Below are 11,519 nucleotides of genomic sequence, written 5' to 3' on the forward strand. Positions count from 1 at the left end.
AAAAAAAAAAAAAAAAAAAAAAAGACTCCGTCTCAAAAAAATAAAAATAAAAAAATTAGCTGAGTGTGGCAGTGCACACCTGTCATACCAGCTACTTGGGAGGCTGAGGTGGGAGGATCACTTGAGCCCAGGAGGTCAAGGCTGCAGTAAGCCATGATCGCACCACTGTACTCCAGCCTGGGTGACAGACCAAGACCTTGTCTAAGAAAGGAAAAAAGAAAGATGGGCCACCCACAGTCGAAACGGACCCTGGGTTTCTGAATAATGACACACCGAAGTGCACCAACGGCCACACCAGCAGCCCCACTGGAGTCTGTGTGGGGCCCTCTTGCTACTGCATCAGCAGCATACACTGGGGTACACCCCACAGTACGTCCACCACCTGTGTAGGGAGTGGGCAAAGTAGAAGTTGTTGAAATGGAAAGTCACAAAAAGAGCAGAGGTGAGACTGCAAGACCATGAGGACTCACATTTGCTGGCCTAGGCTAAGGGCCAAGACTGCCACAGTCTACCTTACATTTCCATTTGATGAATTCTAGCACTCCAAGTTAGGGTCACACTGGTGGGCTCTTCCTACCAAATACTCAGGTCCAGGGCTTTTCTTTGGACTACATCTTTTGCCCTTGGTGTCACTGACTTCAAGAGACCTAGAGAATCAAAACTCAGATTAGGGTCCGGCGTGGTGGTTCATGCCTGTAATCCCAGCACTTTGGGAGGCCAAGGCAGGCCGATCACTTGAGGCCAGGAGTTCGAGACCAGCCTGGCCAACATGGCGAAACCCCGTCTCTACTTAAAATACAAAAAACTAGCCAGCCATGGTGGTTAGCACCTGTAGTCTCAGGTACTTGGGAGGCTGAGGCACAAGAATCACTTGAACCCAGGAGGCGGAGGTTGCAGTAAGCTGAGACGGCGCCACTGTACTCCAGCCTGGGTGACAGAGAATCTCAAAAACAAACAAATAAAAAATACCTAAAAACTCAGGTTAGGCCTGCTCTGCTTTTGAAGGTTTTTCCTGCCCTGGGGCCTGAAAAGCACTTGTAGGGCTTAGCTCCTAATTTGGCAAGGTTGGAAGAATCTCCAAGCACTCATAGCTGAATGAAACATCACTGTACCTCTTCAGGCACCATACTGCCAGGCCTGACCCAGCGGGAGAGAGAACGCCTCTACGTGGAAGACCCATGGCCTGCTCCCACCAGAAGTCTGAATGCGTTTCCAGAGGGCCCAGTGGATCTCCTGTTCCAGAGATGCTGTAGTCCTGGAAGAACGTCTCCCTGCCTGAGTCCTTAGGGACAGAGCTGGGGAGCCTCCATTTCCCACATAAGCTCTTTCCATTTCATTTCCATTTCCCGATTATGCTCTTTCCATATCATCCCTTGTTTGTCTGTTTTGAGACAGGGTCTCTGTCGCCCAGCCTAGAGTGCAGTGGCGTGATCATAGCTCACTGCAGCTGCGACCTCCCAGGCTTAAGAGAGCCTCCCACCTCAGCCTCCTGAGTAGCTGGGACTACAGGCTTACGCCACCATGCTCGGCTTATTTTTTGTTTTTTGTTTTTGTAGAGATGGGGTCTTGCCATGTGGCCCAGGCTGGTCTTGAACTCCTGGCCTGAAGTGATCCGCTATCCTCTGCCTCCCAAAGTGCTGGGATAACAGGTGTGAGCCAGCACACACCCGGCCCTGTTTTATCACTTTCTTCACTCAATCCCCTGAGAAAGAATTATGACACCTAGACCAGGAAGCACCTCTGCACCTTATCTCGGACCCAGGATTCTAGGCTTCAGGGTCTCTCGTTCTGTTAAGAAAACAAGATAAGGACTGGGGCTGAGCGCTCACGCCTGTAATCCCAGCACTTTGGGACGCTGAGGCGGGAGGACTACTTGAGCCCAGGTGTTCAAGACCAGCCTGGGCAAAAAAGCGAGACCCTGCCTCAAATTTAAAAAAAATAAAATAAATAAAAAAGAAAAGAAGGACTGGTTTGGATCAGGGAATCTGGGGAAGGAGAACTAGCACAGACACGGGCTTTGGTTAAGCGGTCAGGTCACCTTCATAGTGCTACAAGAAGCCACTACATGCCCACTTCCTCCCCACCAATAGCCCAGCTCCCGGTAAACGGTCCATAACGCAGCTCCTCCAAGCAACAGCGTCTCACCCTGATTCCTTACTCCTCAGAACTATTTACACCTCCCCCATCATGAAGGCCCCTTTTGAGAGAGTGGTTCCTGAGAGCCGGGCCCCACGAGCAAGCCAAGCTATATTCCTGGCCTCCTGCAAAGACGCCCCTGTCCTGTAGCCCTCTGCGCGGACCGCGGGCACCCCCAATCCTCCGGAAAGAAGTACCGTAGACAATACTCAGGGGGAGTCAAGCTCAGCGCCCCCAGTCTCCTCCCCACTTCGGCTCGACCCCATATCTCCAGGACAAGGCGCCAGCAACGGAGCCACAGGCCGCACCAGCCCGTCTTCGATCCCGGATATTCGGAGTCAGGGCCTCCGCCACCCACTCCTAAACTCGGACTCTGGGTTGTGGGAACCCAATTTAGGAACGCAGGAAGGTGCCGGAACCTTCCTCAAACGAGGCCACTCTAGGAAATTGGGAATTTCGCATATCGTTAGCACTCAGTCGACGTTTATTGGTCTAAGAACCAAAGAACCGGAAGATGCCCTTAAAAAACGTGGCGGCACTCTAGCTTCAATCGGTTGCCTCAACATATCAAGAAACCTGGCATTGTATATGGCCCTCAAAAGATGACGCCACCCAGTCCACCATGGTTCAACGAGGACTAAGACATCTGCCCTCAACCATCATGGCGGCGCCACTCAGCTTGGCTTCCTGCCCCTAGGGATGATGGCCGCCAGGTGGCTTCACTTAGTTTTTCACCACCCCGGAAGACGGGGACCGGCGATTGGGCGGTGTCCAGAGGCCCCGATAAGAAGGCCATCGGCGGTTGGGCAGCCTTGGGTAAGCTTGGTTTTAAAGGAGCCGGAGGTGGGAGCTGCGGAAGACCCGGGATCCACGGGAGGCGGCGGTGAGCAGCGGTTTGGGGAGGGCAAGGAGTGGCTGGAGAGGGCGGGGGTGGGGCGGGGAAGGAAACTTCTGAACCATCTGGTCTTGGGCCGGGGGAGACCGCTGGGCGGGGACGCAAGGAGGGAGGGGGCGTTTGTGGGCGGGACCTCCCGGGATTGGAGTGAAGGGGGTATCTACTTGACAGTGGATCCCTGGGGATCTAGGCTGAGTTCGGAGATGCTCCAGCTCGGGCCGCCCCTGTCTGATAGGAGCTTTGCGGCGCCGAAGCTCACAGGGGAAGGAGAAGCCTCGCCCGGCGTCTGATTGGCGGAACCGCGCTGTAGGATTCTTTCCTCAGGGATCCAGTCTAGGGGATCTGGTGGGAGGGAGGGTCGTCGATGTGTGCAGTATTGCTTTGGAGTCCTCGGCCACTCGCTGTGAGAGGAGGAGGATCACAGAGGGATCCAGCGGAAATAGCCTCCCAGGACCGGGATCCCCGTGGATCCCGGGGCACAATCTGCAGGGACAAAGGCCTCGGGAGGCTCGGGCCGCGGGAGAACTGGGGCCGCTGCATTCTGGGTTCTGGCGGCAGGTGCCAGGCAGGGCGCGAGTGATCCGCTGATCGAGGCGGTGGCAGCGGGAGGACACCCGCTCCGGGCGACCGACCGGGGGCGCCCTTTCGCGCCCCAGGGCTGCGGCCGCTGGGCTACGGGGAGCCGCGGGCGGACCATGAAGGGCGGAGCCCCAGGGAAGGGGCCAACCCTCACCCCACGCTCCCCCGCTCCCCCCTTACCCCAGGCCGCAGCCTGGGATTCCCCAGGGACCCCCTGGAGCCGCCGCGTCTCCCATGGACTTGCCCGGGGACCCCAGGTGAGAGCGCACCCGGCCCGCCTGTCTTGACCCCGGGAGATGGGGATCCTGGCGGCCGTGCCGGGAAACTACAGAGCCAGCGACAGGTTCGGGCGACCGTCCTCTGCTTCTTTCACCCTCCAGCCCGCCTGGCCAGGCGCGTCTGTGCCGCCAGCCTCTGACTCGAGCATTATGGGGAGCCAGGAGCCCGAAACGGCCGAGGCTGCAGCCCCCGGGGGCCCCTTCTCCCCTGGAAAAGGCCTCTCGGCGGGTCCTGGCCGTGGTGCTGGAAGATATCATGGCTGTTCACATGGTGAGCCCCCTGAACCGAGAGACCCTCTATTCTCCCCTGACTTTCCTCACTACCAAACTCGGGCCAGATCGCTACTGAGGATAACTGAAGTCCAAATCCATCATTGTTGTACCCATCCCTCAGGCAGCCTCCCTCATGCTAGAGTCCTGCTTGGCTCCCACTTACTCCAACCTAGAATTGGGCAGTGCCCGTTCCCCCCACCAACCTTTTTGGGATGGAACCACATCCCTGTAACTCTGAGAAACTCTTTTCTTTTTTTTTTTATCTTTTTTTTTTCTTTTTTTTTTTTTTTTTTCTGTAGAGACAGGGTCTTGCTATGTTGCACAAGCTGGTCTCAAACTGGCATCAAGTGATCTTCCCATCTCTGCCTCCCAAAGTACTGGGATTACAGGCGTGAGCCACGGCGCCGGGCTGAAACTCTTCTGCTTTCTTCCCAGCCCAGCCTCCTTAGGAAGCAGGCTGAGGTCTTTGACTCCACTGCACAGATAAGAAAAACTGTGGCCCAAAAAAGGCAGTGACCCACCCTAGCTCACCCTGTCTGTTTCCCTAAACAGCGTGGGTGAGATTACCCAGGTCCCACACCTGCAGTTTAGGACTCTTAATATCTGGCCCCTAATTCAGTCCAATTCATCTCTTCTCTGGGGATCCGAGTGAATTCTAGCCCTAATCTCTGTTATGTTTGTGGCTCAGGGCACTGTTAGGCACAGGGAGACCTTGTCCCATCCAGCCTCATTCCATTACCTTGCTCTTGACACCTCTTTCTCTTCCAGGGCCCCGTGGTACCCTCAAAGGAGACCTCCATCCCACAGCACCACAGCCATCAGGATCCTGTCCACATGCAGCCTCCTGCCTCGCCACCCCGGCAGGCCGGGTGGTCCTCGAAGGCCAGGTGAGCATGGCAGGATGGGGGTAAACCAAGGGCCCAGCTGAGCCCTTCTAATCTTCCCGTTCCCTCCCTAGGCCTCCCGATCCTCTGTGTTTGTGTCGCGAGCCCTTGAGCCGCGTCCACCGGACCTCTTCCACCCTGAGGCGGCGATCAAGAACAACCCCTGGCCCAGAGGAGGGCCCTTCACAAAAGGTGGACCAGGCCCCCCAGCCCACCCTGGTGGTGATGCTGGAAGACATTGCCAGTCCTAGACCCCCAGCTGAGGTATGGGAACTGAGGGTATGGATATCAAGGGTTCTACTGGGTTCCAGCAGGGATAGAAGAAGGGTGGGAGGCCTGAGTCTTAGGTGGATTTTTCTTGGGGTGAGGAGAGTGGCATTTTAGGTGGCAGGCACTACCTGAGCAAAGACTATATAAAAACCTCTTTGGCATGAACCCAAGCAGGTATCTGGGAACTGAAAGAGTCAGGATGTGGGGCACTAAGGAGGCTTCCCTGCCTCCCCACAAACATTCCCCTATTTTTATCCAGGGCTTCATTGATGAGACCCCCAACTTCATCATCCCAGCACAAAGGTGAGAGAGCTGGAGTAGGGATTATCAAAGGATCCAGGCAACAGCCATCATCCAGGTAGCCAGAGCTAGGGGCATCGGGACTGATTGATCCAATCCTTCCTTGTGACATCTTAAAAAGTCTTAAGGGGCCAGGCACACTCACGCCTGTAATGCCAGCACTTTGGGAGGCCGAGGCAGGAGAATCGCTTGAGCCCAGGAGTTTGAGGCCAGCCTGGGCAACATAGTGAGGCCATATCTCTACAAAAACATTGTTTTGTTTATTTATTTGTTTATTTTTGAGACGGAGTTTTTGCTCTGTTGCCCAGGCTGGAGTGCAATGGTGCGATCTCGGCTCACTGCAACCTCCGCCTCCTGGGTTCAAGTGATTCTCCTGCCTCAGCCTCCCCAGTAGCTGGGATTACAGGCATCCACCACCATGCCCGGCTAATTTTTGTATTTTTAGTAGAGATGAGGTTTCACCATGTTGGCCAGGCTGGTCTTGAACTCCTGACCTTGGGTGATCCACCCGCCTTGGTCTCCCAAAGTGCTAGGATTTACAGGTGTGAGCCACCAAACTCAGACAAAATATTATTTTAAATTAGTTGGATGTGGTGGTCCTTGCCTGTAGTTCTAGCCACTTGGGAGGCTGAGGTGGGAGGATTGCCTGAGCCCGGGATGGAGTTCAAGGCTGCAGTGAGCTGAGACTGTGCCCCTGCACTCCAGCCTGGGCCACAGAGCAAGGCTCTGTCTCAAAAAAAAAACAAAGAAGAAGAAGAAGAAGAAGAAGAAGCCTTAAGGGATAGGGGAGTTGCTGGCTCAGGTGGGATACCTGGAAGTTCCCCTAGCCTTTACTTTGCCCTTCACCCCAGAGCTGAGCCCATGAAGATAGTTCACCAGCCAACACCTCCACCCGGGGACCGAGAACCCCCATTCCAGCCATCTGCTCTGCCTGCAGACCCTCCAGAGAGCCCACCACCAGGTAAGGACTTGGGTAGAGATCAGATGAGACTTGGGGGTCTAGAACATCCTAGTTGAGCTTGGAAGTGTCAGGTACAGAGGTGGGGATAGGGCTTACCCTCCCAGGGCAGGGCATGGTATATGAAGATGGGATGACGATGTCAGAGACTTGAAGCTCAATTCTTAAATGCAGAACTTAGTGTTTTAGGGGTGGGCTAATTCCTCTGTGCACAAAGTTGAGCATGCAGGGAGGGGCTGAGGCTACTGAGGAGGGGCTGAGACACTGCAGCCAAGGAATATCCACCTGTGACCTCTCCTTTCCTCAGCCCCAGATCCTGCTCTGGAGCTCCCATCCACCCCACCACCGTCCAGCCTTTTACGCCCCCGCCTCAGTCCCTGGGGCTTGGCCCCGCTCTTCCGTTCCGTCCGCTCCAAGCTGGAGAGCTTTGCTGACATCTTCCTCACACCCAACAAAACCCCACAGCCCCCGCCCCCGTCCCCCCCAATGAAGCTGGAGTTGAAGATCGCCATCTCAGAGGCTGAGCAGTCTGGGGCTGCTGAGGGCACTGCATCTGTCAGCCCCCGACCCCCCATCCGCCAGTGGCGGGCTCAGGACCACAATACCCCAGCACCTCTTCTTAAGCCCTCTCTGGGCCGAAGCTACTCCTGCCCTGATCTGGGGCCCCCTGGCCCAGGTACCTGCACCTGGCCACCTGCTCCACCCCAACCAAGCCGGCCACGGCCGCGGCGGCACACTGTGGGTGGTGGGGAAATGGCCCGAGCCCCGCCACCCCCTCGGCCCTGTCTCCGGAAAGAGGTCTTCCCTCTCGGAGGAATGGGAGCCTCCCCTTCTCTCGCCACATCTTGCTCGTCCACGGCATCCACTTCCTCCTTCTCCGAACCAGCAGAACCCAGGTAGTGCTCTCAAAAAACCCCCCTCGAAGCCTAGCCGCAGCCTGGTCCCAGCCTCCTTCCCTGAGTATCCAGCGGGCAGGAGACGGGGGATAATGCAGTGAATCCTGTTTGTCCCTGAGCCTTGACCTTCTTGGCAGGTTGGGTTCAACCAAAGGGAAGGAGCCAAGAGCCTCAAAGGACCAGGTGCTTTCAGACCCTGAGACCAAGGTAGGCATTCAGATTGGGTAGAAGAGACTAGTGGGGGCCTGAGCCCATGTCACTCTTTCACCCTCTGCCCCATTTTTGCAGAGCATAGGAAAGGTTTCTCGATTCAGAATACGCAGAACACCAGCCCGTCCTCAGCTAAACCTTACACCAATGGGACTGCCTCGACCAATCAGGTGAGGGGCTCATTGGGCATTGATCCGTCTTGGCCAAACAGATGCAGGCTCATGTCCCCTGAAGTATAGCTTTGTCTCCCCTCAGGGAGCACAGTCCAGTCTGAAGGATTCAGTTGGGCGTGGGCATGGTTTGTGCTCAAAATTGCCTGTCTGCCGTATGTAGCACTCCTGGCCCTGACATGTCCCAGAAACTGAAATACAGACCAGGCCTTACCTGTCCCTTCAGGCCCCACTGGCCCAAGGTTTCTCAGTGGCCTCTGCTCTTTGCTTACAGGTTGAACAAGAAGGAGTTCAGCTTGGAAGAAATTTACACCAACAAGAATTACCAGTCACCCACAACCAGGAGGTGAGACACTTGGAAGGCTTGAGTGAGGGTGGCAGAGGGAAGTCTGGAGCTATGGGGCACGCTGATAACCAGCTCCTCTCCCTGCCTCGTCCAGGACCTTTGAGACCATCTTTGAGGAACCCCGGGAGCGCAATGGGACTCTGATTTTCACCAGCTCAAGGAAGCTCCGGCGGGCTGTGGAATTTCGGGACAGCAGCCTTCCTCGATCACGACGGCCATCCCGTGGGGTCCGGGCTGCAGGGGGCAGGACTGTTCCTCCCCATGTGGCCCCCAGCCCTGATGTGGGCCCCCTGCTCCAGCAGCGGCTGGAGGAGCTAGACGCCTTGCTCCTAGAGGAAGAAACAGTAGATGGGGAGCAGCCCCACTGGACCTAGGTGCCCTATCTGTTTGTCATCCATTCTTAAGGGATGGGAAATCTCCCACGCAGTTTTTTTTTTCTCTATATTTCTAGTAAAGTTTTCGATATGTTTCTGATTCTTTTGTATCTCTAGCTGAGTTTAAGATTGATTTGGCTGATGTTTCTACGTTGACCCCCAAAGGTCTGGGAACTGGGACTGGTGCCAGAGATGGTGACAGGCGTTGGGTATAGAGTACAGGGAGGGGGTGGAGTGGTCACTTGAGATATAGATAGATAGATAGGAATGGAGTTTCACTCTTGTCACCCAGGCTGGAGTACTGGAGTACAGTGGCATGATCTTGACTCACTGCAACCTCTGTCTCCGGCATTCAAGCAATTCTCCTGCCTCAGCCTCCCAAGTAGCTGGGACTACAGGCATGCGCCACCACACCCACTAATTTTTGTATTTTTAGTAGAAACAGGACTTCACCATGTTGGCCAGGCTGGTCTCGAACTTCTGACCTCAGGTGATCCACTCGCTTTGGCCTCCCTAAGTGCTGGGATTACAGGCATGAGCCACCATGCCCAGCCTAGAGATATTTTCTTGATCAGAGGATTCTCCTGTGTGGAGGGACACTTCTGAAGCAGTGTCAGATGATACTGTGACCCTAGACCCTGGTCTGGGTTCACCCAATTCATTTATATAGAGACTGAAAGGCCTATAGTGGGTCAAGGCCTTGAAGATCAAGATGGCCCTGAATTCCTACTAACATGCAGGTCAGGACCTGCTGCTGGATTCAAGAGCTAAGGCAGGCCAGGTGCGGTGACTCACGCCTGTAATCCCAGCACTTTGGGAGGCTGAGGCAGGTGGATCACAAGAGGCTAGGAGTTCGAGACCAGCCTGGCCAACATGGTGAAACCCCCGTCTCCACTAAAAATATAAAAATTAGTTGGGCGTCTTGGTGCATACCTGTAATCCCAGCTACTCAGGAGGCTGAGCCAGGAGAATCACTTGAACCCGAGAGGTGGAGGATGTAATGATCTGAGATTGCACCACTGCACTCCAGCTTGGGGGACACAGCCAGACTGTCCCCCCAAAAAAACAAAAACAAAACAAAACAAAAAGAGCTAAGGGTAATGGGCCATAATGAAGCACTCAAGACGACTGTCATAGGTGTTTGACCTGCACATGTCCCTGCGACAGGGAATTAGTCATTTTATGGATGAGAAAGCAAGGCAGGCATGTCAGCGCGCTGTCCACTTTCAAAACGGTAACCTGGGCAACTGGAGGCCAGAAACGGCTTCCTCTGTCTTTTTTTTTAAGCCAGTCACATTGAGCAGTGGCGTGCATCTTTCATAGGTGAGAGGCATCACAGGGCAGTGGCTGAACACAGACGTGGCTAGGAGACTACCAGCCCGTTTGTGCGCCCTTTCCTCTGTCCCAGTAAAGTGGGCTGACAGCATCTCCCTCGTGGAATTATTACCAAACGCAGTCACTAACGCGGAGAAGCGCTCATGCAAGTGCAAGGTGTTTTCGAATTGCTAGAGCTCGGAGACCGCTGCCAGCAGCCTCGCCTGGAAGGGACACGGCTGCCTGTTAGCGCGGCCGGCGCAGGCACAGCACGCGGCCGCTCGAGCCACCCGGCACCGCGGAACAACCCGCCAGCCGGCAGCCGGGCGGCGGCGCCGCCACGCGCGTGCGCAAGACGCCAGGCTGTCTGCGGGCCGCGCCGAGCGGCGGAAAGGCGGCGATGACTTAACTGGCTGTGGAACAGAATCTCTCGCATCCGCGCGCCCCCCAGCGGCCAACCGCCCCCAACGCCTCAGGCCCCGCGTCTCCGCCCCTCGCCTCGACGCCATCAGGAGACTGGCCAATAAACTAACAGCAGGAAGAGGCGGGGCCCTGCGGGCACCTCCCCAAACACCTACTTCTAACCAGTCGAGTCACAAGACTGGGGGAAGGGCGGAGCCAATCTGACGTAACCCAATCCAAGATTTGAGGGCGGTTACATGCACCCACTCCCTCGGGTTTGGCTCCGCCCCTCGCCTTGACGTAGCCCTCTCAACCTATCAGCGACTGCGTCCGTGGAGGGGGCGAGGGGAAGGGGGCGGAGAGTGGGAGGAGGCCAAGAGAGGAAGGAGGTGTAGGCTGAGTAGGAAGAGGGAGGAGGGGCAGGGAAGTCCTGGCGGAGAAGCGCCCCAAGACTCCAAAGGAGACAACAGGAGTTTGCGCTGGAGGTCCCCCGCTGCCCATCGGCCGTTCCGGATTCCTTAAGGCCCAAGTCGGACAGAGACGGAGGAAAGGAGGAAGAGACTTTTATGTCGGCGGACAGAGGAGCTGTACCCGTCACCGTTGCCTCACATCCGGGGCTTTGGAGGGCTGGCCCCGCGGCCTCGCCCCGCCTCGCGCCTTTCATGGCGACCGGAGGCGGAGGCTGGAGGAGCTGGGCCCGGAGGAGGCCCCTTTAAATCTCCTTAAAGGGGTGGCCACTGAACTCGGCGCACTCCAACGCCAGCCTTAAAGGGGAAGCCGCCGAATAGACGCTGACAAATTGAGAACTGTGCCGTTGGGAGAACTGGGGCGAGTGGGGTTTTTATTTACCTCCTCCTCCCCCACACGCAAGAAGTCTTTTAAATTCAACTTAAAGGGGAAGTGGCCGCTTGTGGAGGACTAGAAACTAACTCCGAGCCCTTAAAGGGACGGCCTGCTGTGTGAAGGACCCTGGCCTCCTTAAAGGGGTGGCCTCTTTGAGCCGGAGGACTTGAGACACTTTTAAAGGGGAGGTCTGCGTTTCGGGCGAGCTTTCTGCCCCTTTTAAAGGGGTGGCCCTTCCTCTTCCTCGGGGAGACTTGCCTCGACCCCTGGCAGGGGGCGGCCACCGCACTAGACCGCCGGACACTGTCGGGTCGTCTTAAAGGGGCCAGGGGCTGGACAACTTGAGGCCTCGCCTTAAAGGGACGGCCGCCCCGTTTTCGCCGTCGCGGCC

The 11,519-nt window shown here is 56.2% G+C and overlaps 1 protein-coding gene across 2 annotated transcripts; it reads left to right on the forward strand.

The window, feature by feature from the left end:
- Nucleotides 1–2,922: 2,922 nt before the first annotated feature.
- Nucleotides 2,923–8,669, forward strand: PRR14 (proline rich 14). 2 transcript variants are annotated; one of them, XM_011982478.1, is made up of 12 exons: nt 2,923–3,019; nt 3,796–3,867; nt 3,991–4,159; nt 4,930–5,048; nt 5,120–5,309; nt 5,575–5,618; nt 6,467–6,576; nt 6,881–7,469; nt 7,607–7,676; nt 7,758–7,849; nt 8,124–8,195; nt 8,290–8,669. In XM_011982478.1, the coding sequence occupies exons 2-12, from the start codon at nt 3,845–3,847 to the stop codon at nt 8,567–8,569; spliced, it is 1,758 nt and encodes a 585-aa protein (XP_011837868.1). In that variant the 5' UTR covers nt 2,923–3,019; nt 3,796–3,844; the 3' UTR covers nt 8,570–8,669. The 2 variants fall into 2 exon arrangements, with proteins under 2 accessions (XP_011837868.1, XP_011837869.1); XM_011982479.1 differs by lacking the exon at nt 2,923–3,019 and adding an exon at nt 3,077–3,337.
- Nucleotides 8,670–11,519: the final 2,850 nt, after the last annotated feature.

The sequence above is a fragment of the Mandrillus leucophaeus genome, unplaced genomic scaffold (assembly GCF_000951045.1).
Source record: "Mandrillus leucophaeus isolate KB7577 unplaced genomic scaffold, Mleu.le_1.0 Scaffold24, whole genome shotgun sequence".
Classification (NCBI taxonomy): domain Eukaryota; kingdom Metazoa; phylum Chordata; class Mammalia; order Primates; family Cercopithecidae; genus Mandrillus; species Mandrillus leucophaeus.